This window comes from Gallinula chloropus (assembly GCF_964237585.1).
Source record: "Gallinula chloropus genome assembly, chromosome: 15".
Taxonomy (NCBI): Eukaryota; Metazoa; Chordata; class Aves; order Gruiformes; family Rallidae; genus Gallinula; species Gallinula chloropus.
The window spans coordinates 17,010,746-17,034,309 of NC_140100.1; the positions used below are offsets into that span (position 1 = coordinate 17,010,746).

Genomic DNA, 23,564 nt, shown 5'->3' on the forward strand with positions numbered 1-23,564 from the left:
CTGCTGTGGGGTTTGCAGCCACTCCTCACACGGTGTGTCCCATCTCTGCATCCCTGGGCAAGAGCCGCCCTCGCTGGCCACCCAAACTCGCACCCTGTGAGGAGCACGGCACCCTGAAGCACCTCTCCAGCCAGCAGTGCCACCCCTCAAGGTTACAGACACCATATGGGGCCAGTCAGGGAGCCCTGTAGAGAGGGGGAATCCTCAGAGGGTCCAGACCAGTGTGGGGCTGCGCCAGACCCGGGAGGACCCCTCGGAGAGTCTTGGCCAGCCGTGGCCACGGCGCCTGTTTGCAGAGGCGCCGCTCGATACGCAGCGTGTCCTTCAGAAGATCCCTACTCCAGGAGTCAAAATAGCATGAAATTTAATTTTACGCCTATTTGACAAAGCTTGATTTCACCCCCAATCAGCGGGGAGATAAGAGCCCTCGGCACGAGTGCGCGGGCAGTTGGGCAGCTGGGGCTGCCGATTTAATAGGTGAATTTACAGGAACAACACTTGAGAATCCCCTGGCTAGTGAACCATTAAGGTGAGCCCTGCCTTCCGCCCCCGCGTCCCTCCCCGCGCCGCTCTCCCGTTGCTGGGTGCTAAAGCAAACCCCGGCTCTGTTTACCGAGTCTACTATTACAATACAGCTACCAAATATTTGCCAGCCGTCAGCTCGCCGCTCCGCTATAAATACTTCAGGCCCAGGTGGAGGGACGGCGCGGGGGAGCGGCGCGGGAGCCTATGCATGGCCAGGCTGCAGCGCCAAGGTGAGTGCCGAGCCGCGGCCCTGGGCGCTGCCCACCTGCACCTGGGGGGCTTCTCCAGCTCAGGTTGGCTGTGGGACAGGCCAGCTCTGTCACTGGGCTGGCCCTGAGCCTCTCTCCCTGCATCCCGGAGGTGTGCAGTATCCCGGGAGGCTGAGCACCCCCACAGCCTGCCTGGGGGTGGCACGGAAGGAGGAGCGGGGGTCCTGTGGTGGGACAGCACTAAGGGGGATGCATGGTGACCCTAGGGACAGCAGACTGATTGTGGGACTCAGTGCCATGCTTGGCTTGGCAGGAGCAGGATTTGTCCCTGCCCCAAGACCCTCCTGGAGCTGGGGCTGGGGCAACGACAGTCCCAGGCTCATGGCCACAGATGCCCAGCAGCAAGGCAGGGCTGGTGCCCCGGGACATGGGGAGCACCAACTATGGGAGGGTCTCATCCTGCTCCATGAGACCCAGCCAAGGCAGGAGCCCTGTGGGACGGTGCAGGGAAGGGGCCAGGCTCATCCTGTCTCAGGGAGACCCGGTCCATTGTGTGGGCAGGACACAGGGCTTGGCACGTCACGGGCTCAACCCAGGGCGGGGGGAACATCCCACTGCCCCACAGCTCTGGGGGCTGTCCCACAGCCCCATGGCTCAGTGGGACATCCCTGCTGCCCGATATCCTGTGGTTTGTTGGGGACGTCCCTGCTGCTCCATGTCCCACCAATCAGTGAGGACATTCCATCCCTGCTGCCCTAGGTGCTGTGAGAGGACATTCCCATTGTCCCATATTCCAGGGCTTGGGGGGGATGTCCCCACTGCCCCACATCCCATGGCTCAGGGGGGACATCTGTGCTGCCTGATGTCCTGGGGTTTGGTGAGGATGTTCCCACTGCCCCACGTCCCATGGCTTGGGGGAATGACATCCCCCACCACTCACGGCTCGGTTGGGATGTCCCTGCTGTCCCACATCCCATGACTTGGGGGGGAAGGTCTCCCCTGCCTCGCATCCCATGGCTCAGGGGGGACGTGCCCATTGCCCCACGGCTTGTGGGGGAGGGACACCCTTGCGACCCTGCAGCCCCACTCTGGCACAGCGTGACATGGCACGGCCCCGCTGCCAGGCAGTGGGTCAGGGGGTGCTGGGCTGCGTGCCACCCTCACCCCATGTCCCTGCCCACAGGGTGAGTCCAGGCTCTGGGGCTCCTCCGCGTGCTGACATGGCTGCAGGTGTCATCCGGCCCCTGGCCGAGCTGCGGCTGCCCTCGCCCTTCCCGCACAGCCTGCTGCTGCCCACGCGCCCCGAGCCTGACTTCCCCGACGTATCCGAGGAGGAGGAGGACGAGGAGGAAGACGAGGAGGAGGTGGCAGAGGAGAGCACGGGGATGGAGCTGGCCATCCCCAGCACTGCCGAGACCACCCTGCGGCTCCTCAAGTTTTCGGAGCTCATCAGCTGTGACATCCAGCGGTACTTCGGGCGGCGGGGCCCGGAGGAGGCTGCCAGCAGCCATGGCGTGCCCGAGGACTGCGGCTCACCCTGGCACGTTGAGGCCCGGCCCGAGGACGTGGCACCACAGGGCAGCCACGGGGCCACGCACAGGCTGGGGCCTCTGGCCGAGCTCTTTGAGTATGGCGTGCACCGGTGCCAGCCGCGCCAGGCAGCCGGCAGCAAGACGCAGCGGCTGGAGAGGAAGTATGGCCACATCACCCCCATGCACCGCAGGAAGCTGCCGCCTTCCTTCTGGAGGGAGCCAGGCCCCGGCCCCGCTGGCCTCCTCCACACCAGCACCCCTGATTTCAGCGACCTCCTGGCCAACTGGACGGTGGAGCCGGGGCTGGAGCTGCCAGGAGCAGGGCGGGAGCTGCTGCTGGAGCCGGGCCGCCCGGGGCTGGAGGCCGAGCCCTTTGCTGGGCTGTGACCCCACCACATTGCCGGGGGCCCCCAGCCCCGCCACGCGCCACCCAGTTAATGACAAACCCGGCGGTGCCGGTGCCGGGGCCCTTGGAGCAGCCAGGTCAAGGCTGGCACTGGGACGAGTGAATAAATGGCTCTTGCCAGGCGCCAGCGTGTGCAGTGTCCTTTGCCACCCGCCCTGCTGTCCCTGCTGCTGGTGACAAAGGGTTGCAGCTCAGTGTGGCTCTCGGGGGGCCGCCGGCTTCCCCGGCAGCAGGAAGAGCGAGGAGGGGAGCGCAGCGCCGGCGGGAGCCAGCAGCGCGTGTTTACTCTGCGGCCCAAGTCAGTGGATCCCATCCCCTTATCTCAGCTGCGCCGGGGCAAAGGGCGATGCGGGGCCCCATAAAGCACTCGGCTGCCAACACCCAGCAGGGACCCACTGCACCCCACGGCTCCCCTGCCCCACGGCGCTGCTGGGGAACCGGAGCCGCGTGGGAGAGCAGGGCTGACCCGCAGGCCCTGCCGCCAGCCCGGGCTCCCACCAGAGCCCACAGCCCCGTTACCAGGGCCCAGGGGAGGCATTCCTGGCGCTGCAAGGGCTCTTTGTTGGCCTTGAAAGGGGAAAAGCAGTGGGGCAGGGGCAGCTGCCCGCTGCCTCGGGTGCTCCAGGCTTGGCCCATGGATGAGGAAGGTGGGGGGGGCCCAGCTTCCCCCCAAGGCTCATGCCCTCCCAGCCCCACAGCTCGGCCCCGGGGCGACGCTGAGAGACATGGCGCTGAGCCAGGGGAAGCAGGGAAGGAAGAGAGGGGCAGCCCCACACCAAACGTACAAAGAGCTTTATTCCAGCACAGCATCTCGGTGCTGCAAGGCCCCCCAGGCCCCAGTGAGGAGTGAGCCAAGGTGAGGGGCAGGGGTGGGGGCAGAGGGGAGAGCTGAGGTGCCAGGGCCAGAGCCTTCCTCCGTACCCAAGGCAGTACAGCCAGGGGGTGCTGGTGGTGGGTTTTTTGGGGGGTGGGGAAGCACCAGGCCAAGCCACAGCAAGTGCTGAAATGCAGGTAGGGTGACTGCAGAGCCCAGCATGGCTGGAGGGGAGAAGCAGCAGCGATGCTGGCAGAGGGGCAGGAGTGGTGGAGGAGGCAGCTCTGCCCTCCCCCTCCCTCCCCAGAACCCCAGGAGTGTCTCCCCCAATGCAGGCTGGGGAGAAGCAGCCAAAGGAGCCAAGAAAGAGCAAGAGGCACCAGCTACCGAACCACGGGAGCCCATTTATTGCATGGCCGAGCAGGGCATGGCCCCCTCCTCCATCTGGAGCTGTGGGAGCCTGCCCCAAGGCTCAGCCCGACACAGCGGGAGCAGGGGGCCCCGGGAGCAGTGGGGAGCCCCACCCCATCCCCCCAGCTCCCCCCCAGGCCTTGCTGCAATGGCTGGAGCACAGAAGCATCCTGGACAGCTGGAGCCAAGGGAGGGCAGGCAGAGAATAGTGCCCAGCTCAGCAGGGCACTTCTGCTCCCTGGCACGCTCCAGCCCTCACCCAGCCCTCAGGACAGGCCACACCAAGCCCGAACGAAGCTCAGGTTGTGCTTCAATCCCCTAGGGAAGCGGAGGAAGGGAGGAGGAGAAGAGGAGGCAGCAGACATGGGAAGGCAGCAATGGGCAGGAGAGCCAGGGCAGCACAGCCGTGCTGGTGCTCTGGGCACCGCCATGCCTGCACAGGGTGGCCCAGTCCTTTCCCTGCCTCCCACAAAAGGGGGGGCCCCAGCTCTAAGGGGCTGGGGCACATCTCTGCAGGGCGGCACCACGTCATGTCTGTGCCAGGGAGAGCTCCTCCAGGCCTTCCTTCCCCAGCCGGTACCTGGCGAGGTCCTTGCGGGTGACCATGCCCACCACCTGCCGGGAAAGGGACAGGGCACAGCCCCACGCTGGGGTGAGGGATCCAGAGACAAGGGCAGCGTCACCCCCTTGCCCTCAGGAGCCCAGGCTGCCCGCACAGGGCAGGCAGGGACTCACCTCATTGCGATTGTCCACGACTACCAAGTGCCGCAGTCCCAGAGCTCGGAAGAGCTTGAAGACCCGGGGGAGAGACGCCTCCTGCCAAGGCAGAGCAGAGCTGCACAGCCCTGCCTGGCACCCACCGCCCACCCACGATGCTGGGGTGACCGGCTCCCTGGATGCCAGGGTGCAGAGGGGCCCTGGCTGTTACCTGTGGCACAGTGTAGGGTGAGGGGTTCATGAACTCGCTGAGGTCGATCATGCACTCGCGCTCATCCTGGGAGACGTGGATGGACTGGATGGGAGGGAAGCGGGGGTAGGCATCCCGAAAATCCTTCAGCTTCAGTCGCCGCTGCACCAGGCTCAGGTTGGCTCTTTCCACAAAAACCTTGGGAGGAAGGAGACCGTCAGGATCGGCCTGCAGTGCCAACAGGCACCGAAGGCAGGGAGGGAAGAAGCAGGAGCAGGGGTCAGATGGACTATTTGCAGAACAGTCCCCACCCCAACTCCCTTTTGCCCAGGGTTTGGAAGCCCTGAGTGGATGGTGGATGATGCTAGGGTAACCCCAGCATGGCCCAGCCATCCCCACAGACAGCTTGGGGGAGCTGGTGGACCCTCAGTTCCTCCTGAGCCCAGCAAGCAGCCGAGGGCCCTGAGGCAGCAGTGGGATGGGCAGTGGGGTGCAAACATGGCCCGAACAGTCTCCATACAGCATCACCCACCTTGTGCTTCAGCAGGACGATGAGCTGGGAACGCAGGATCAGACCCCGCAGCCCGGCCACCTGCGACAGAGCACTGTACATGAGCCAGGGCTGGGAAGGGAAGGCAAGGGTCCCATGCCAAGGCCAGCCCCCAGCTGCACCCCCTGGGCAGCACCCAGCCCACCTGGGTGGCATCGGGGTTGCTCTCCACCACGGGGAAGCCATTGTGGTTGGAAGAGGTGTCGCTGAGGATGTCCACAACCGTGCCAACACGCTCGATCCTCCGGAGGCAGGTGACAGGAGTGCTCATGACCTCCCTGTGGACAGGGCTTGGTGTGAAACAGCCCCACGGCAGCACACCCCAAATAACCCCCAAAACCCCTCTGCCCCACATGCCACTGCCTCGGGAGTGGCAAGTGGCTCCCAGCCCACCTACCTGGCTGTGAGGGAGTGGGATGTCACTGGGGCCTCCCAGTGCAGGAAGGGCACGCTCTGGAGCTGGATGTGCATGTCGTACAGCCCCTGCAGAGAGTGCAGAGCCGGTGGGAGAAGCCTTGGTGAGGTGCCAAGGGGTGCAGCCAGGCAGCAGCTCCCCTCAGAGGGAGCACATGCCTGCCTCAGCTCCCCAGCCCTGACCCACAGCCTCTTGCCAGGTCCTGGTGAGCACACAGTGGCCTCACCTCCACAAAATAGTCTCCCACGATCTTTGCTGTCATCAGCACCAGCATGATGGGGAAACCATACGTGACGTTGCCTGTCGCCTCCATCATGATGACTGTGAGACTCAGCGTCATCCGCACTATCCCACCTGCAAAGGGTACCCAAAGGGTTTGGGGGCTCAGAGGGGCAGGGAAACAACGGGGTGAGCAAAACACTGGGGACCCCCGAGTTTCTGCATGATGATCCAGGACTGCCCACACAGGCAGGGGTGCCCCAGGTGAGCCCAGCCTTCGGCAGCGCTGCCCACGTGTAGCAGGGTTATGGGGACGCTGACAGCCAGGCTGGGTGTCAGCTGGGGAAGGAGCTGTGCCAGGGAAGGAGTGAGGGCTTTCTCCTTGTGCCCCCTTCGCTCTGCCACGAGCAGGAGGGGGCTAAGGCTCTGCCACAGGGAACTCACCTAGCTGCGCAGCAGCTCCCATCAGGGCGTACTTCCCTGGGTCAGCCCAGATCTGAGCACAGGAGAGAGAAGGGGCCAAGTCAGCTGCTGGCTCCAGGAGCAGTGAGCAGCACCCTGGCCCCCAAACCCCCTCCTAAAGCGTGAAGGGGAACCTGAGGCTGCCTGTACAGCCCAGCTGCTGGCAGGGCTCTGTCAGGACATGGGAGCGCCCAGATCTAGCTCAGGAAGTCCTGGGCTGAGGAGCCAACCCCCTCCAGACTGCTCCTAGGCAGCTGCCACCTGCATTTTCAGCCTGCCCAGTGCAGGGAAGGGCTGGGTGCCACAGCTTGGCCCTGGCCAGTGCCCCTTCCCACTGAGGACTCACCGAGCCTTTGGTCAGGTAGGACAGGGAGATGCCGAAGAGTCTCCCCCAGGCAGCGCCGATGAGCAGGGAGGGGATGAAGACCCCTGCGGACACTGTGAGGCCGTAGGTCCAGCAGGCCAGGAAGAAATACATCAGTGTGAACATGCCCAGTGTCATGGGGTTGTAGGAGCCTGGAGCACAGGGAGAAGGGGGAGAGTCAGTGGGGGTCCCGCAGCCCAGAGGACACGGTGATGGGCTGCAGCTATGGGACACCAGGCAGCAGTGGCCCCATGGCACACTCCCAGCAGTGCGAGTCCCTCTCTTCGTGTCTTACCTCCCTCCCAACACCCTCCCTGGCAGCACAAGCCTCACAAATCAATGCTCTAGGCTGTTCCTGCACCCTCACAGGCCCCTGAGCCATCCCCCAGCCCTCCGGTCCCACTGAGGCCAGCTCACACACTCCCTCCATCTCACGACCCTCTGTGACCTGTACCCTCCCAGCCCCATGGTTCCCAGCCTCCTGCAAGGCAGTGTGCAGAATGCCAAAGCCCCGAGGGACCAGCAGCCCTGGAGGATGAGGTCAGAAGGACACAGGGTCCTACCACCAGTTTTGGGAGGCCCTGCAGAGCCCCTTCCATCCCGCAGCTCCCACAGCTGCTCTGGCCACTCCCAGGCTGCCCCACGGCACGGGCTCTGCTCTCCCCAGCACTCGGCCCGCAGCTGTTTCAGGGTGGCTGAGAAGCTTGGTCTAGTTTGAACAAGCACTCTGCAACCTCTCCATCATGGAGAAGGGGCTGAAGCCCTGAGCTGGGGGACCCCATCACAGCCCTGGGACACGGGACAGTCGTCACTCAGCTTCATGTGGCCAAGCTGCACCCCCTGCGCTGGGGGCCTGGAGCTGGGCACAAGGGAGGCAGAGGGACGCTGTCACTACACTGGGTCCAGGGGAAACGGGAGCCAGAGTCTGGGAGCCAAAGGGCGCTTCTCACATGAACCCCAACTCTGCCTCCTGCCCAGAAGGGAGTCACCGGGGCACCAGAGGGGAGGAAACAGCCCATGGGGGGTTTCCAGGAGTCTCCAGCTGGGCAGCGAGGGTCAGACACACTCTCACCAGGTCCTCATCCAGAGACCACAGCCCTTTAGCCATGCGCAGGTGCTGACCTGCCCCCTCTCCTCCCAGCACCCCAGGAAAGGAACAGAATGGGCATGGTGCTGTGCTGGATGCCAGACACCACTGTGCCCTTGTGGAGTCACCCTGAGCACCCCTCTCTCCCTGCCTTATCCCACAGGCAGTGAGGGAACGGGATGGCCCCGCTACACACGTATCCAACCAAGGACCTGCCCACGGGAGCACAGACCTGGAGGGTCATGGAAGAGGCTGACAACGCTCTTCTCGGGTGTGTTGAAGAAGGCAGTGGCCATGGAGTTGTACTCTCCATCTGCACAGAAGAGCTGGAGGAGAAAAAGGGAGCCGGTTGCATGTGGCAGGGAAGGCTGCTGGGCTCAGTGGGACGTGTGCCGGTGGCTCCGGCTCTGGGAAGCGAGCGTGCCAATGCCACAGGCAGGCCTCCAGCTCTGCCTGGGGCAGAGGGTGCCCAGCGAGGTCCAGCACCACAAAACCCAGCAGGGACTCATTCCCTGCTCAGCCTCTGCCTCCAGCCAGGCTCAGGGGGGCCCCACCCCTCACCCAGGGGGCTGCTCTCCAGCCCTTCCTACCTGCAGGGGATACGCCACCGTGCTCCCCTGGATGGGCTGGCAGTCCCGTGAGCAGTAAATCATGACAAAGCCCACAGTTGCTGTCACTGCTGCCACCAGCATGGCCTCGAGCACCTGCAGGCAGGGCCGGTGGATGTACCTGTGAAGGGAGGGGAGCAGAGGCGGTGGTACGGAGGGGTGCTAGTGGGACACCACACAGCACCGCACAGCGCAGGGCACGTGGCCTTGCTGGCTGCCTCCCCAGAGCCCATCCGGGCTGGGCTGCTCTGGATCACTGTCCCCAAGCAAAACAGGCTCCGCTCTGCCCACCCAGCTGCAGTGGACCTGCTCACCCCCAGCATGAAGCCGGGCACAGACCCTGCAGACAGGCTGGTGGCCCCTCACCGGCCAGCCCCGGGCTGCGAGAGGCAGGTGACAAGCACTGGCTCTGCCCCCTTGCCCCCCAGGTCCCAGTGGCTTCAGCACCTCCCAAAGCACAGACCAGCTGGGTCTGCACAGCGGTCGGACTTCTTGGGTAGCACTAAAGGGTCTAAATGCTTCTAAAACACTTGTAGTGACTTCAAAGGGTCGGAGCAGAGGTGGGAGGCTGCAGGTCACGGCCTCCGCTGCAGGCAGTGAGAGGCACAGGGCATCTTTGTCTCCCAGCTCTGGGGCTGCTGCTGCTCGAGGTTACAGCCTTGCTCTGAGGGAGCACAGAAGGTGCCAGACATCCCCTCAGCACCCACGAGCTCTCACCTGATGCGGAACATCGTCAGCCAGTAATTGAGTGCGTTGAACAGGGCCCCGAGGATCCCACCTGCAAATGCAAGCGTGGGAAGGCTCAGCATGCAGGTCCCAGCACTCCAGTGGCTGCCCAGGACATGAGGAACCTACATGGACATAACCCACCCAGCAAGACCGGCAGCCCTGGGACACAGGGACACCACCCCCGGCACCAGGAGCCAGGAACCAGCATCACAGCTGGCCTGTTCCACATGGATACAGGCTGCTCCCTTGAAAGTGGGTGGCTTCCTGCACCTGCAGCACGCCAGCCCCGCTCAAGGACTTCAGGTACTTGGGTTAAAGGGTCTCACATGGCTGCAAGGGTGGAGGTTGGGCTGGGACCCAGCTCTCACCCCTACGTAAAGCCCCACAAGCAGCTTCTGCTCCAGAGTGTAATGGATTTCCCACTCTTCCCTAGGAAACGGGATCCCAAAGCTCTTTAGACCCTGACAGGGAACAGTGGAAATTATTCCAAGTGAGCAGAACGAGCAGTGCTCTTACCAACCACCCCCATGAAGATGAAGATAGGAATTTCCTGGATTGTGTATCCCATTTTCTGCAAGCAAGAAAGAAATGGGTTTCAGATCTCCTGGCCCAGCTGCAGCCCCACAGCATCCCCCGTCTGCTGGGGCTCTGCCCTGGACACCCCGCAGCCCCCAGACCCAGCAGTGGCTGCAGGAACACCTCCTGCTGCACTGGTGGAGCTGGGACCTGGGCAGACCCCTCTCCCTGCTGGGGCAGTGCCTGCCTCAGCCCCTGGGTGGCAGAATCCCGGAATCAAGGTTGGGAAAGACAAGACCAAGTCCAACTGTCAGGCCTACATCGCTGTAACCTCTAAAGCACCTCCCAGAGCCCCACATCTACCCATTTTTGGAATGGCTCCAGGGATGGTGACACCCCCTGGGCAGCCTGTCCCAAGGCCTGACCACTCTTTTGGTGAAGATCTTTTTCCTGAGATCCATTCCAAACCTCCCCTGGTGCAACTTGAACCTGTTCCCTCTTGTCCTGTCACCAGCTATTAGGGAGAAGAGGCCACCCCTACCTCACTACACCCTCCTTTCAGGGAGCTCTACAGAGTGATGAGATCTCCTCCCCTCAGCCTCCTCTTCCTCAGGTGAACAGCCCAGCTCCCTCAGCCACCCTTCATGAGACCTGTTCTCCAGACCCCAATCAGCTCCCGCTGCCCTTCCCTGCACCCTGCCCAGCACCCGGACCGTGGCACCCAGAACTGCACCAAGCTGTGGCCTCACTGGGGCTGAGCACAGGGCAAGGCCACCTCCCCAGCCCTGCTGGCCCCTGGCCCTGACCAGGCCAGGGTGCTGCTTGCCCTCTGGTCCCCCCTGGGCACACTGCCTGCTCACATTGAGCTGAATGCCATCCCCAGGTGCCTTGCTGCCCCAGGCCTGCAGCCCTGCCAGGGCTGAAGTGCTGGACCCGGTGCTTGGCCCTGCTGAAGCTCTTGCCACTGTCTCTGGCCCAACAATCCCCCTACCCAGGTCCCTCTGTAGAGCCTCCCTGCCCTCAAGCAGATCTACACCACCCAGCTTCATGTCATGGGCCAGTTACTGAGGGTGTGCTTGATCCCCTCATCCAGACCATCACCACAGATGTCAAACAGGAGCGGCCCAGCACTGAGCCCTGTTTTAAGACAAACCAGTGGCCCCAACCCCCCTAAACAGAGCCCTGCCCAGGGAATATCTGTGCCATACCTCATTATCAAACCTCCCAAAGTTGATGAGCCCAGGGCTGGAGAGGTCCCAAGCATTACCGTGGTAAACGCTCAGGACGGAGTTCAGAGTGAACGTAGAGATCATGGAGGCAAAGAACTGGAAGGAGATGCAGACATCACTGCCAGGCACCCACAGCCCCAGTCCTCACCATTCCACCCCTGAGCACGGCTCAGTACCCGTGGCGGAGCAGGACACGAGGCTGCCTTCCCTTCCCTTCCCTTTGGCAGGGCTCTGGGCAGCCTCCCCTTGGAAAGGAGTTGGCAGCAGGTTGGAGCTCAGCCAGGCCCATCTCCAGCCCCCAAGGAGCAGGTTGCAAGAGAGGAGCTGGGCTGTGGGCCCTGGGCTGTGGGCCCTGGGCTGTGCCGGGCTCGGCTGCTGGCTGGGGCAGGGACGGCCCTGGGAAAGGCAACGCCTCACACGGGGCTGGCAGCCCCCTCTGCACTGCTCCCACCTCCCAGCACTTACTATTCGCCACGTCAGGAACTGGTTCCAGAAGGAAGCCCCTTCCTCCAAGCTGAAGAGAACACCCCCTGTGAAGGCAAGGCACAGGCACCTTCACGTGGGCCTCACACCACACCCCCTGGCTCACAGCACCAGCCGTGGCACCCAAATTCACCCCAGCACCCGTGCCCCACGCCTCACACACCCCAGCCTTGCACCAGCAAGCCCACCAGCCCAGCAGTGACGGACTCATCACATCACAACCCTTCCAGTGCCCTCTTCCACCCAAGAAGGCAACATTTGGGATCCAAGAGAGGTGACCCCCCCCTCCTTGCTTCCCAAGGCCTGTGTGGCATGGCAGGACGGCTCAGAGCAGGCTGGGCACCCGCAGCGCTCTGCATGGGCCCCAGCAGCTGCTCTGCACAAACAGAAGCGACCTCCTGATGACATGCAACACACAGGCACCACTCAGCATCAGAGAGTGCCCTCAGAGCCCAGACACGTACCCACAGGGGCACCAAAGGCAGCTGAGACACCAGCAGCAGCCCCAGCCGAGACAAAGTCCCTCTTTTCCGTGTCTCTGCGGAAGTACTCGAAGATCTGAAACGTGGCAATGGAGGCAGGCTTAGGGCTGGCCAGAGGCAGGAGTTTGGGGGGGATGCAGGGCACATCCCCCCCCATGCCAGGTGGCCCCAAGCCAGGGCAGGGGTTGGGCACAGGAGGGACACCGGCCCCGCAGCCCCTCAGCCCTCAGCACTGACCTTGAAGTCTCGCTTTAAAGAGGTGGATCTTCCCTGGGAGATCCCGGCGGCAATCACAGCTCCAGAGTGAATCATAGGTCCTTCCTACAGGCGGAAAGCAGGGTCAGGCCGGAGCGGGGAGAGTTGGGGATGGCTGAATGCTGCTCACCACCCACATCATGGCCCTGGAGAAGCTGGCTGGGGGGAATTCCCTCCAGGAACCTCCCCATTTCCCCCCACTGTGATCTCCACCCTGTCAGGCAGCTCCCTGGGCCAGCTCCCATTCTCAGCAGCACTCCCTCCAGTCGGGGCACAGCGGGGCCCTTGCCAGCCTTCCACCATGGCAAGCTGGAAAGGACCAATGGGCAGCCAGTTCTGCCACACCTCACGCTGGCTGGGTGACTGAGGGATGGAGGATGCTGCTCTCCTGCCCTCAGCCCAGCCACACGCAGGCTGGTGCAGTGGCACCATGTGCCCCAGCGGTGCCCAAACCTGGCTGTGCTGGTCACCTTGGCCAGCGGAGCAGGGAATAAAACTGGGAAGTCACAGCAGAGCCCCCAGCGCCCCATCCCCAGGCCCAGGCCCATGGTGGGCTGCAGCCCTCATGCCAGGAGCCTGTAACAACGTGCCAGCAGCGTGCCAGAGAAGAACAGTTTGTGTGCATCACCTTCCCAACAGCCAGGCCGCCAACCACTGAGAGGATGACCCCGCAGACTTTGATCACCAGGGTCTGCAAAACAGAGGGGAGAGGGCACAGCACGTCACACGAGGAGCACAGCCATGGCAGCCACAGGGGACACAGACCCAGGCAGTCGTGGGAGCCTGGGGAACTCATGATTCTCAGCCCCCTGTTGTGGTAATGGAGTTGGCCAATGCTCTTCTTAGCCAGAGCAACAAAGTGACCCAACACCACACTCCTCAGTGCCAGCTGCCGGTCCCAGGGCAGAACAGCCATGGCGCCGGGCAGCGAGCAGGGTGGCTGGGAGCTCGTGCCAGCTCCCCAGCACAGGTTGGGACCACCCCATGAGGACACAAGACGTTGGGGCCAGCCTGGTGGAAGGGGCCCCATCCCAGGCAGCAGGCACCACCTCACCACATCCCACTTCCTACCTTGAGGCGGACGACATGCGGGATCTTCACGCCGTTGAGATAACATTTGATCTGGGGAATGCCACTGCCGGCTGCGACGGGCTGCAGGGAGCAGGGAGAGCGTTAGTGGCTGCCACGTACTAGATGGGGGTAGGATGGCCACTTTCCCCTTGTCCATCAGCATGGGGCACACCAAGCACAGCCCCGGGGAGAGACAGAGATGCAGCCGAAGCCTGCTTTAGGCTTGAGGGAGGCACCCACTGCCCCTAAGGGCAAATGCAGAGGGAGAAGGTGCTGGCTGGGTCCTGAGGGGACACAAGGCATCCCCACCACTGTGCCATGGCTAGATGTCCAGTGCTGCAGGCAGCTCACGCTTGTAGGCCAGGAAGAGCAAGGGCAAAGCTGCACTCAACGTATCCAGTGCGCAGCCATTGTCCCATCCTGGCCATACCCTGCCCCTGGCTCTGTCTTGTCCTCCCGAGCGTGTCCCAAGGCACCCAACCAGCCTGATCTTTGGGGCACTCACATCTGCCTCAGCTGAGCCAGGGACAGCACTGGCAAGAGCTGCACTAGCACCCAGGGCTGGAGCACACCTCTGGCCCAGGCTGCTGGGGAAAGGTGGCGCATCCCACAGGTCTGACAACCCAGGGAAGCTCAGCAGCACAGCTGGACCTGTACCAAGGAGCCAGGGCTGCCAAGTGCCAACCTGGCACAAAGATGTCTGCTTTTACACAGATTCACACATTTTTCTGGGCACAATCCTGCTCCTGCCAGTGCAGGAGGCATGGGGTTTACCCACCCAGGCTGCTTCCAAACACCCACCTCTATGAAAGCAACGATCACGGAGCCCACCATCACCACGCTGGCGTTCAGGGTGGCCCAGAGCAGCAGGGAGAAAGACAGGCCTCCTTTCTCCGTGAACTTGTCGATGTCTGGGGAAGCAGCTCAAGGAAAAGCCAGCATCAGTTGGGTACCATCCCTCCCACCACAACAAAGCATTGCAGATCCCATATGCTCAGGGTGGCTGTGAGGAGCCTCCTCCTCTCTGGCAGTACCCAGCCACAGCTCAGCCCCGCAGAGCAGCCAGGCACCCAGCAGTGGGGTCTGTGCCACCAAACCCAGGTGAGGAAGCGCTGCAGGGATCCCACAGCCCCCTGGGAGGATACTGCCCTTCACCACCCGGTACTTCAGCCCAGCCAGGTTCTCCACCACGATGTCGATGAAGCAGGCGACGAGGCCGGTGAGGATGCCAATCATGGCACAGATGACCCAGCGCTTGATCTCCACTGTCCGGAAAGCCTGAGGGACAGCCAGCCATCAGACCCTGCTGCCACCCAGCCATCAGACCCCGCTGCCACCCAGCCATCAGACCCTGCTGCCACCCAGCCATCAGACCCTGCTGCCACCCAGCCATCAGACCCCGCTGCCACCCAGCCATCAGACCCCGCTGCCACCCAGCCATCAGACCCTGCTGCCACCCAGCCATCAGACCCTGCTGCCACCCAGCCCGGCCCCTGCCTGCATCGGCCGGGGGACACACGCCAACCCCCAGGCCACAGACCCTGAGGAGAACTGCCCAGAGAGGATCCAACACTGGCTGAGCCATGGAATTCCCTTATTGAAAGGCAGTGCCCCTGCTCCTCTGTGGGATCCCAGACAGCAGGAGGGCTTTTCCAGCTCACCTGCCTCCCTCCTGCTAGGCTTCCCGCTGCAGTCCTGACTCCCCACCGCCCTCCCGACTCCCCACAGCCCCCAGGGAGATGCTTCACGTGGCTAAGGAGTCCCTCTGCTCAGGGACCTGCCTGCACTGCCCAGCACAGACACACTCAGGCCAGCTCTCATTGAAACCACCCTACGCTGGGTCCTTCCTCATGAGGTTTTACAGCTTGTCACAAGCTGGTCAGTGCCCACAAACCCTCCCTGGCTCTAGCACGACCTTCCCTAGAGTGGGGGAGCCCCGAGCAGCCGGGTAGGGGGGGTGACACCTTCCCTGAGCCATCCCAGCTGCAGGGACAGTGGGCAAGCAGGTCACAGCCAGACTCACCGTGTGGTTTATCCTCCTCTCCTCCTCCAGGAACAGCTGGTTTTCACTGTTGTCATAGTCCAGGCTCTAGATCAGGAAAGAGAGATGCCGCTACCATCTTCCTCAGCTCCCCAAGCTGGGCAGCCACAAGCCCTCACCCCACACATCTCACCTGCTGCATCTGAGGGCAGAGCCAAGATGGAGATGGGTGCTTACCTCATACTTGAGTGACAGGAGCTTCTCATTGTGGGGAATCTCGTTGGGATGCGGCCGTGGGAGCTCTGTCTCCTGTGGGACACGATGCACAGGTTAGTAGGGCCAGGTCCGAGTCCAACCCACCCCCTGCCACATAACTACTGGTGTGATGCTGGTTTCCATGCTCCAGAGAGGCAGGGAGGGCTGCAGAGACCCCAGCCCTGCACAGGCTCTGCCATGAACTTCCACCAGCAGGTGGGTGTGGGGGGCTGAGGGCAGCTGGGATGAGCCTCAGGCAAACGCCATCGCCCATCCCCTCTCTGTCCCAGGCAGGTGGAGGCTTTGTCCAGCCAGGTACCATGCTGCACCCTTGATCCAGCACCACCCCCAGCAGCTCTGGCAGAGGACAGCCTTCCACCTCAGCACGAAACACCCTCGGCAACAAGCCAGGAGCTATTTCAAGCAGACCCATGTTTTTTGGGGAAGAAACCAAATTCTCTTTCCCAAATGCTTCTGACCATGCAAGCTGTTCCCAGCCCCAAACTAGGACATCTACCCCCAGGGCAGCAGCACCAGACACCCTTTCCCAGCCCCACGGTACAGCTCTGGCCAAAGCCAGCCCAGCCTTTCCTCTGAGGCACTGGATTCAGACCTACTCCTTCCCAGTTTAAGACTTCCACAAGAAACATTTAGCAAAAGTCTTATTCCTGCTTGCTCTTCCTGCAGCTCTGAAGCTGAGGCAGGAGCATCAGGGGAAGAAAAACCTGGAGCAGGAATAACTTCAGACCTGAGAGTTTTTATGAGATGCCCCCTTTGCTGCTGACTGCCCAGGGCTGAGATACCCTCCCCTGGCTGCTGCCCATCATACACCCCCCTCCCTTGCCTTGCACTGAGCTGGGCAGCAGACAAGAGAAGCAGCTTGGAGTTCCCACAGCAAGAGAGAAATCTCTTCCCACGCCACCCGACCCCCCGCTCGCTCCCTTGGGAGGGCGGTTCCCATGCCAGTGGGTTGGTGCTGCTGCCCAGAGGGACACAGGGGACCGCGGTGCCCAATGTCCTCCGGCCAGCACTGCCACAGAGAGGAAGCAACTACAGTGCAGGGAGAGGGGCAGCCAGCTGCCTGCGCCCCGAGGTCACCCAGCGCCAGGGAAGCATCAGGCCCAAGCGGGATATGAGCTGGGGGTGCCCCTTTCCAGCTCCTCACCAGCTCACGGACGTCCTCATTGAGGTCCACATTGCTCAGCTGCCCGATGCGCAGGAAGGAGGAGGAAGCGAGCTGAGGAGAGATGGGAGAAGGGGGTCAAGCTCCTGGATGCGCCACAAGCCTTGGCAGGAGGAAGGGCCAGGCTCATGCTGTGCCTCCTCACAGAGCTCTGCCTGCCCGCCCACCACCAGAGCCCCCCGAGCGCAGCACCCACCCATGGAAAGGCACACAGAGGAGACAGGACCCGCTGCCCCTGAGGGAGCACAGGGCAGCAGCTCTCTGCCAGGGGCTGGGCATGCAGCTCCAACCTGTCAGCTGGCAGAGCTGCCTCTTCCCAGGGAAAGTGCCGGCCCGCTCCAGCTCATCTGGGATGGGCACTCAGCACGAGCTGCCCGCAGCCTTTGGCTGGGGAGCGCAGCACCCTGACGCAGCAAAGCGTGCAGCCAGCAAGCCCGTGCTGAGCAGCACGTTCCACACTCCCTCAGAGCCAGGAGGGACAGAGTGCCATCTCTATGGTCACACCAAGACCTGCCAGGGCTGGTCCTCACACCTGGCCAGGGACAAGGGGTGGCCCAGGGAGTGTCTGGGGACACTGCTGCCTCTCTGAGCCAGCCCCAGGGTGATGATGGGAATCATAGAATCACAGACTGGTCTGGGTTGGAAGGGACCTCAAGGATCACAGAGCTCCAACCCCCTGCCACAGGCAGGGACACCAACCTCCAGGCTTGGAGCTACACAAGGTTGCCCAGGACCCCATCCAACCTGGCCTTGAACACCCCCAGGGACGGGGCATCCACCCCTCTCTGGGCAGCCTGTTCCAGCCCCTCACCACTCTCTCTGTAAAAAACTTCTCCCTAATATCTAATCTGAACCTTCCTTCCTTTAGTTTTAATCCATTCCCCCTTGTCCTGCCATTGTCTACCCTTTTAAAAAGTTGCTTCCCCTCCTGTTTCTCTGCTCCCTTCAGGGACTGGTCCCCCCCACAGCCTTCTCTTCTCCAGCCTGAACATGGGGAGCAGGTTCTCCTTTCGCTGGTGATCGCTCCGCCTTGTTACTGGCAGGGCAGTTGTGTAACATGGGACTTTTCAGGCTATTTGGGGCACCTGGCCCTGGCAGGGCTTGGGCTGCAGCCCAGCCAGCTGCTGGCCAGGCAGTACCATGAGGGGATCTGGCAGAAGCAGGTGAGCTGCCATCACCCCTCTGCCCTTGTGAAACACGGGTATGCACGACGCTGCCAGCAGCACTGGCACTAAGCAGGGTCCAAACACCCTTTCTCAAGGTTAAGCTCTTCCCACCCAGAGCTTCACCCTGCCCCAGGCTGGAGAATAAAAGAGGGCTGGTGAGGAACAGCGGGGCCCTGGCATGTCAGCCTGGCAAATCCCTGATGGAGCTTTAATCCCCACGGATCCCGTCTGGAACGCGTGGGGCAGAGCGGCTGGGAGCTGCGCACGGCCCTGCAGATGAAGAATATCCCTTTGTGTTTGCAGCCTGACCTATTTTCCCATTTCTCCATCTGTTCCACGTTCTCATTCACTCCCTGACCCACAGGAGGGTTTTGCCCCAGCTTCCCAGACCTTCTTTGAGGCCTTTCTGCCCGCAGCAGCCTGAGCCCACAGGAGGGACTGAGCACAACACGCTCCGTGCAGCCCTTTCCAGACACTGGTTTGGTGCCTTCAGAAACACAACGGGTCAGGCAGCAGCAGGACACAGGCTCAGATGAAGGGAAAGGAGCTGCAATTGAATCTGAACCCCGTTAGGCAAGCAGCACCATTTAATATTCCCCCCACAGGAAGCATCCAGGTGGGCACAGCGAAGGGCTGGCTCCCACCTCACCCAGCACGGGCATCACGTCCCGGCAGGACCTTCCATCAGCACCCATCTTCTGTAAGAGGGGCAGCAGGGATGCTGGCAGCCAGGAGCCAAGACAGAAGGTTATTTGTGCGTGGCTCAGGGCTCACCAAGCACATGGGCAGCCCTTCCCTCCTCTGGACACTTTTCAAGCTCCAGCTAAGCCAGCTGCTGAGGGACGTATTTGTTGGCGTGACCATGGTACAATTAACTGCATACAATGGGCACTGTTGCCAAAACCCAAGGGATGCAGAGGGATTAAGGGCTGTCCCGTCCCAGGGGCGGCTCTTGGGGCAGCAGAGCTGGCCCCTGTGAGCAGTGGCAGCACCCAGCCCTCAGCAGTCACCCTGTTCAGATGGCTGAAGTTCACTCCTCACCCATTTTGAGCTCTGCAGAGATGCCTGGAGCCTTGCTCTAGACTGATGCTTCTGAACGCCTCTGTGGGCAGGGCTGCTCTGGGCAGGGACCTCACCAGCTGCAGGGAGGCCCTCTAAGTTGGACAGCAGCAAACAGAAAGCCCTGCATGCAAGACAGGGTAGAAAGCAGCTTTGCAGCGAGGCCAGTGCAGGAGCTGGGGAGGAGTCAGTGGCACTCACTGCAGTGGGGATGCTCCACCAGCTCCAGGAGACCCCAGCCAGAAGGTCCAGGGAAGGGATCCCAGCACCCCTCCAGCTGATGTCTGCTCTGGGCTCCCCGTGACCAGAAAGGCACAGAAATGCTGGAGTGAATCCAGGAAGACAGAGAGGGGCTGGAGGACACGGCATGACAGAGGAGAACAGCTGGCAGGTGACCTTGACACACTGGTCCACAGCAAGAGGCTATGGGGATCATGGAGCTGGGCTCTCCTCGAAGCTCTGCACGGACAGGACAAGCAGCAGAGGCCAAGTTGCAGCGAGGGAACTTCTGCTTCCATGCAGGAGCCAAGTGTTTCCCCCCAGGGTGGCGATGCCCTGAACCTGGGGCCAGAGAGGGCGCGGGATTGCCGTCCCCAGAGACCCCACTCGCACGGGATGTGGCCACGAGTGACCTGCTCCCAGGGATCTGCTCTTGGCAGGGGCTGAACGAGAGGCACCCCAAGGCCCCCTGCCCCTCAGCACGCTGCTGCCCACGCCAGCACCGCTCCGAGACAGCGACTCAGGATCCACCTCAGCCACTGCCATGGAGAAACCACAAACAGGCAGTGCCTGACCCTGCTCCTCAGCTGCTGCCACCGAGGCTGCTCCCCCACAGGACATCACCCCCCCACCCCCTGCGCTCTCCCTTCTCACCGCTCTGCTGCTCGCTAACGAGCTGGGAGCATCTGGCTTTCTGTTATCAGTGAGATAAAGCCCGCAGCACAGATCGCCTCGGGAGCCTGCAGCGGTACTGCAGGAGGAGGGTGAGGGAAGGAAGAGGATTTCCAGACCCCAGAGCGCTCCCAGCCCCAGGGTGCTCTGCCAAGGAGCCCCCAGTCCCTGCTCGGGTGGGCAGAACAGCTTTGGGCTGTGTCATGGGCCCTCTGACACACAAGCACAGTGGCTGTGTGAAGCCCACCCCAATCATCCCCAAAAGCCACCCAGGAGAGAAGAAAGCTCCTCACCTCCAGGTCCACGAGTTGGGAGAAAGCACCTGGACTCTCCCTGGGGTATCCCCACTGGCTTTGATCCTGCTCCCAGCCCCTCATTGCCCCTCACCAGGGGACACAGGACCTGCAGCCCAGCCACTGGGAACCAGGGCTCAGCCCAGCAGCCTTCTCTTTTTCACCCTTCCCCAGGAGAACGCCCTCCCCTACCTCGATTTTCCTACTGCAGCAAGCGTGGCAGCTCTCCAGCATTGCCACCCAGCCTCATGTGACACCCAGCCCACCAGGAACAGCCTGGGCCTCAGTTCAGTGGCCCCCTGCCCACCTCCCATCCTGGTCCAGGCCCCCTCCAGAACAGAGAGAGGTGTGACACCAATCCCACTGCGTTGTGGTACAAACGTGGAGCTCATCCTCAGCAAAGAGCAAAGGAGAGGCACTGTTTTTAAAAAATAAAGCCCTGGCAGTGGGGCTGGGCTGCTCCAGCCAAACTCCAGCCACTTTCCAGCCTGGGAACCTACACGTGTGGAGAGGGGCAGCCCACAGGTGGGTGTGATGCTCAGACACAAGGCGCAGCCACTCACTCCTTAAAATACTGGACGGCAGAACGTTTGGGTGAGAGGCCAAAGGCTCTGTCAGCAGACAGCTGACTCCAAAAGCACAGCAGACCAGGCACAGCCCCTCTACTGTCACGGCTCCTCCTCACCTCCTGGCCCTGAGAGCTTGATCTCAGTCTGGCCACAGTCAGCCAGGGAGCTAAAGACCCGTTTCCTTCTGCCACTTGAAGATCACTTTCATTTCCACTCCACGAGCCCATGAGAAAGGGAAGAAGCTCCATCAGGGGCATTTTTATCGTGTTACCACGACCCCAGTATGAGTCTCACGTGGGCCAAGCAGCTACAGGCTCCTTGCTGTCCCACCTTCACTTTTCAGTCCGTGAGGCTACACAGCAGAGAGGTGAAAGCACCATCTGAGGGGGAGGAGGGTCTGCCCAGGAGGCAACCTCAGCACCACGGTGACAACCCACCCCACCAGGAGAACCTTGTCCTAACCACAGCCCTGAGAGCTGGTTAATCCCTCTTTTAACACCCCCCAGACCTGCAGAACTCACCACGTGGCCTTTAGAGATGCTGTGTGGTGTAAACACCCGCGGTGGGCTGCGCACACCCGCCGTGGGCTGTACACACCCGCGGTGGGCCGCACACACACACGGTGGGCTGCACACACCCGCCGTGGGCTGTACACACACCCGCCGTGGGCCGCACACACCCGCCGTGGGCTGTACACACACACACGGTGGGCTGTACACACACCCGCCGTGGGCCGTACACACCCGCCGTGGGCCGTACACACCCGCCGTGGGCTGTACACACACACCCGCAGTAGGCTGCACACACACACGGTGGGCTGCACACACACCCCCGCGGTGGGCTGTACACACCCGCGGTGGGCTGCACACGCCCGCGGTGGGCTGCACACGCCCGCGGTGGGCTGTACAGGCTGGGAAGATCGGTGTTACTTTCACACCAGAGCAGCTACAACGGCACCAGCGACTCCTTCCAGCCACCACAGCCTGCTCCTGCAGCGCCATGCTCAGCGCTTCCAGCCTAACGAGCCCTGCCTTTCCCTCTAATTAGCCTGCTGTTCCAACCTGCCCGGGAACAGGGCGGCACAGAATCACGCTCGGTCCCCGCTAACGGGGCACCACCCCGATTCATCAAACTGGGGTCCCCCAGCAAACTCCCCACAAGACATTCAGGCTGGTCACCAGGGGCGGGCAGCCCCTCTCCCACCCGGCGCTCCGGCTCACTGCGCGGCACGAGGAGGAGAGCAGGCTGGGCAAGCCGCCCGAGCAGCGGCCTCCTCGTAGGCCGCAGACAAGTTTCCTCTTTGGTTAATTACCCAAAATTAACCAGCAAGGACTCGCCCTGCGTTCGCAGCACGTCCCGCTCGGCATCTCTGCTGGGGCAGCTCTGTGTGAGGTGCAATGCCCATCAGCACACTGGGGTTGGAAGATGTCATGTCAGGGCCCTGGCTCCTGGCTCTCCAGCAGAGTCACGATTGTTGGAAGAGAGGGACCAGGAGCCCCAGCGAGCAGGACGTGGCCCCTGCTCAGTGCCCACTCTCAGCGGCAGGGCCCAGGCGGGCAGCGGGCAGGCCCAGCCCTGCGGAGAGGCCCCAGGCCGTGAGTCAGCCCCGCGCTCAGGTTTTCCACCGAGTGAGCTCAGAGCCCTGTGCCTGGCTGCGGCTCCATCCCGGCTTCCCCCTGCACCCGGCCCTCTTGCCCTTGCATGAGGAAGCCCGGAGAGGCCCAGGCCTGCCCCTGGTACCGATCATAGACTCAGAGAATGGTCTGGATTGGAAAGGACCTCAAGGATCACAGAGCTCCAACCCCCTGCCACAGGCAGGGACACCAACCTCCAGGCCTGGAGCTACACAAGGTTGCTCAGGGCCCCATCCAACCTGGCCTTGAACACCCCCAGGGATGGGGCACCCACCCCCTCTCTGGGCAGCCTGTTCCAGCCCCTCACCACTCTCTCTGCAAAGAACTTCCCCCAATCTCTCCTCTCACCCTTCCCTCCTCCAGCTTCACTCCATCCCCCTTGTCCTGCCAGTCTCTGCCCTTTAACAAGCTGATTCCCCTCCTGTTTCTCTGCTCCCTTCAGGGTCTGGAAGGCTGCAATGAGGTCCCCCCACAGCCTTCTCTTCTCCAGGCTGAACCAGCCCAGCTCCCTCAGCCTCTCTCCATAGGGGAGCTGTTCCAGCCCCGTCCCGGTAACCCCCTGCTCCCCGCCCAGCCCCGCGGCCACGAACACGGTTAAACGCTACGGCAGGAACGGGACGCGGACGCGGCCCCGGCCCCACTCCGGCGGTCTCTCGGCGGAGGGGGGGGCCCGGGACAGAGCGGAACCGCCCCGGCGGCACCGGAACCCCCTTCCCGGGGCGCCGGAACCCACCTGCCGGGCGCCACCCGCCGCCCCGGGCCCGGTGCCGTTGAGCAGCGGGGTGGTCTCGCCCACGCGCTCGTCCTCCTCGTCGTCGTCCTCGTCGCAGCCGCGGCCGGACCACGACACCTTCTTGGCCACGTTGGCCATGCGGGGCGACCACGGCGCGACTCCGCCGGCCCCCGCCTCACCGGCCCGTCATGTGACCGCCGGGTCGCCGCCCTCACGTGACCGCTACGGCGGCCGGCGGGGCCCAACGCCGCCCCCGGGGCACCACGGGAGTTGTAGTCCCCGGCCGGCGGCGAGGCCCCGGCGCCGATCTCGGGGTTCGGGGCGCGGCCGGAGCCGGCGCCGCTCCTGCTGCCCAGGCGGGGAGTGAGTTGCGCGGGGCGCCCCGCGTGCTCCAGCCGAGACTCCCCGCGGCGGCGGCACGGCAGGGCCCGGCCGCGGGGCCCCTCCGGCGGGGCACGGGCGCGGGCCGGGCGGCACCCGGGCCCCGGGCGGCACCTCCGGGCCATCCCCGTGCTACAGGCTCGGG

General features: G+C 63.0%; 2 protein-coding genes across 2 annotated transcripts; one reads left to right on the forward strand and one right to left on the reverse strand.

The window, feature by feature from the left end:
* The first annotated feature begins 701 nt into the window (after window positions 1–701).
* PERCC1 (proline and glutamate rich with coiled coil 1) lies at window positions 702–2,789 on the forward strand. Its single transcript, XM_084271007.1, has 2 exons — window positions 702–755; window positions 1,918–2,789. Exons 1-2 carry the CDS (start codon window positions 730–732, stop codon window positions 2,651–2,653), a joined length of 762 nt encoding a protein of 253 aa, XP_084127133.1. The 5' UTR covers window positions 702–729; the 3' UTR covers window positions 2,654–2,789.
* Window positions 2,790–3,458: 669 nt separating this feature from the next.
* Window positions 3,459–23,544, reverse strand: CLCN7 (chloride voltage-gated channel 7; the record flags this gene model as incomplete). Its single annotated transcript, XM_084271238.1, has 26 exons — window positions 3,459–4,512; window positions 4,633–4,713; window positions 4,826–5,002; window positions 5,337–5,396; window positions 5,500–5,632; window positions 5,752–5,837; window positions 5,996–6,123; window positions 6,433–6,484; window positions 6,797–6,966; window positions 8,134–8,227; window positions 8,492–8,630; window positions 9,227–9,287; window positions 9,755–9,809; window positions 10,963–11,079; window positions 11,449–11,513; window positions 11,931–12,024; window positions 12,186–12,269; window positions 12,832–12,894; window positions 13,275–13,355; window positions 14,076–14,185; window positions 14,420–14,552; window positions 15,298–15,363; window positions 15,493–15,564; window positions 16,676–16,747; window positions 23,039–23,212; window positions 23,254–23,544. The coding sequence occupies 26 exons, from the start codon at window positions 23,542–23,544 to the stop codon at window positions 4,426–4,428; spliced, it is 2,745 nt and encodes a 914-aa protein (XP_084127364.1). The 3' UTR covers window positions 3,459–4,425.
* Window positions 23,545–23,564: the final 20 nt, after the last annotated feature.

Coding starts and splice junctions, on each gene's coding strand:
- PERCC1 (XM_084271007.1), top strand. CDS start 730: ATGCATGGCCAGGCTGCAGCGCCAAG. Junction 756..1,917: donor GGCCAGGCTGCAGCGCCAAG/GTGAGTGCCGAG, acceptor CCCTGCCCACAG/GGTGAGTCCAGGCTCTGGGG.